This window comes from Fulmarus glacialis, unplaced genomic scaffold (genome assembly GCF_000690835.1).
Source record: "Fulmarus glacialis isolate BGI_N327 unplaced genomic scaffold, ASM69083v1 scaffold28890, whole genome shotgun sequence".
NCBI classification, from domain to species: Eukaryota; Metazoa; Chordata; class Aves; order Procellariiformes; family Procellariidae; genus Fulmarus; species Fulmarus glacialis.
In genome coordinates this window covers 3,362-5,024 of record NW_009188737.1, presented here as the reverse complement: position 1 = coordinate 5,024, position 1,663 = coordinate 3,362, and the positions used below count along the sequence as shown (strand labels likewise).

At 61.1% G+C, this 1,663-nt stretch overlaps 1 protein-coding gene across 1 annotated transcript in view; it reads right to left on the bottom strand.

Moving 5' to 3' along the window:
• Positions 1-21: 21 nt before the first annotated feature.
• TMEM132E (transmembrane protein 132E) overlaps positions 22-1,663 on the bottom strand; it is a 3,333-nt gene continuing 1,691 nt past the window's right edge. The window contains 2 exon segments of the mRNA XM_009579721.1: positions 22-1,050; positions 1,582-1,663. The exon segment at positions 1,582-1,663 is cut by the window's right edge and continues 25 nt beyond it. Of these exon segments, the coding sequence (XP_009578016.1) occupies positions 22-1,050; positions 1,582-1,663 (1,111 nt within the window).

Sequence of the window (1,663 nt, the reverse complement as noted above, 5' to 3'; positions counted from 1 at the left end):
CCCGTCCCCTCTGCCCCTGCGTTAAGCGATCTCTTTGATTCTGCGGATGTAGTTGTGAAGCTCTTCGGGGTCTTGCAGCCCCATGTCCTGGCAGACCCACTCCAAGTCCTCCTCATCAGCGATGGGGATGGAGTTGTAGGCCAGCTCGTCGGAGGGCCGCGTGGCAAAGGGGGTGAACTTCACCCGCTTCCGTTTGGAGGTGGGTGAGTTGAGCGGGTCCTCGCTCTGGTCCCGTGTGGAGCCCCCCGAGGAACCGTCCCCACGACCATGGACCTGGCTCTGCACGCTGGTCTGTGAGCTCCCGCTGCTGTGGTGGTCCCCATGGCAGCAGGTCTGGACATTTTCCAGGGGGTTCCCAGGGCTCTCGGGCTGGGGGGAGAGGTCATTGTGAGCCCGCAAGGGCTGCCCGTTGCCCAAGAAGACCCAGTGGTGGGAATGGTCCATGTTGGTCTGGCCTTCAGGTGGGATGCGTTTGTGCCGGTATTTCAGCACAAAGACAATGCAGTTGATGAGGAAGACCAAGATGGCCAGACAGAAGACACCCAGGAGGGCGTACATGCCTATCTCCAGGTCTGTCAGCCCCCTGGTCACCTGGACGAAGCCGGTGGGGATGGTAGGGAAGTCCTCGGTGGGGTGAGATGCGCTGGACATCCTACTGTCCTCGCTTGGCTCTGCTTTCCTCTCCACCTCTGCCCGCAGGGTGGTGCTCGCCCCTGTCTCCACCAGCCCCGGCTTGCTGGACACATGGTCGTAGTCATAGGTCGGGTCCTCCTCGGACCCAAAGTGGACCCGCACGCTGGCCAAGGCTGTGAAGAGCACACTCTTGCGCTTTGTCTTCTGGCAGCTCTCGCAGATGACCAGCTCGGCCCGCAGCAGCTCTCCCACACCCTCGCTCTCCGCCACCACCAAGGGAAACGCCCGGTCCTGGGTCACCGAGACCACCTTCTCGTCCAGGCTGCTCACCACCAGGTTGTAGTCCTTGGGGTCATAGAGGGAAAGGGGGGCCGTGGTGCCGTCGCTGTAGGAAATCCACAGGCTCAGGAGCGCTTCCTGCAGGACCAACACAGGCACCGGTTGCCCAGCACGATGCCAGTCCCACCTGCACCCGTTTGTCCATCCCTCCATCCATCCCTCCTCCTTTGCATCCTTCTCTCCATCCAATTCACCCTTTATCCCTCCATCATCCATCTTGTTCCTTCCAACCATCATCTAGTTTTTCCCTTTTGCCTGTTCTTCCCTCAATCTTCCCCATGCTTGCCCAGGCTTACCCCAAATCCCAGCTCCAGAGGTGCCAGATGTGGCTACCAGAGCTGGGCTAGGAACTGTGTAGGATTTCTTCCAGACCCCTTTGTCCCCATGGTTGTGTCCTGTCCCCAGGCTGGGCAGGTTTGGTTCATAGGTCTGCGTGAAAGTTTCTGGGGTGCTTTGGGGGTCACCAGAGGTCTGGAGGACAGCGGGTGCTGTTGGGGGCCTGGGATGACCGTGGGCAGGATTTGGGAGGGGGGGTTTGCAGATGGAGCCCTCACCCCACCCCAAGTCCCCCAGCGGACCCCCAAGCCCGAATGCACCCCCCGGCCTCACCTGCTTGAAGAAGCTGAGGGTCTGCTGCACGGACGTCCGGGCAATGATGGTGTGGCTGTTGACGGGGCTGGTGTTGGCGGAC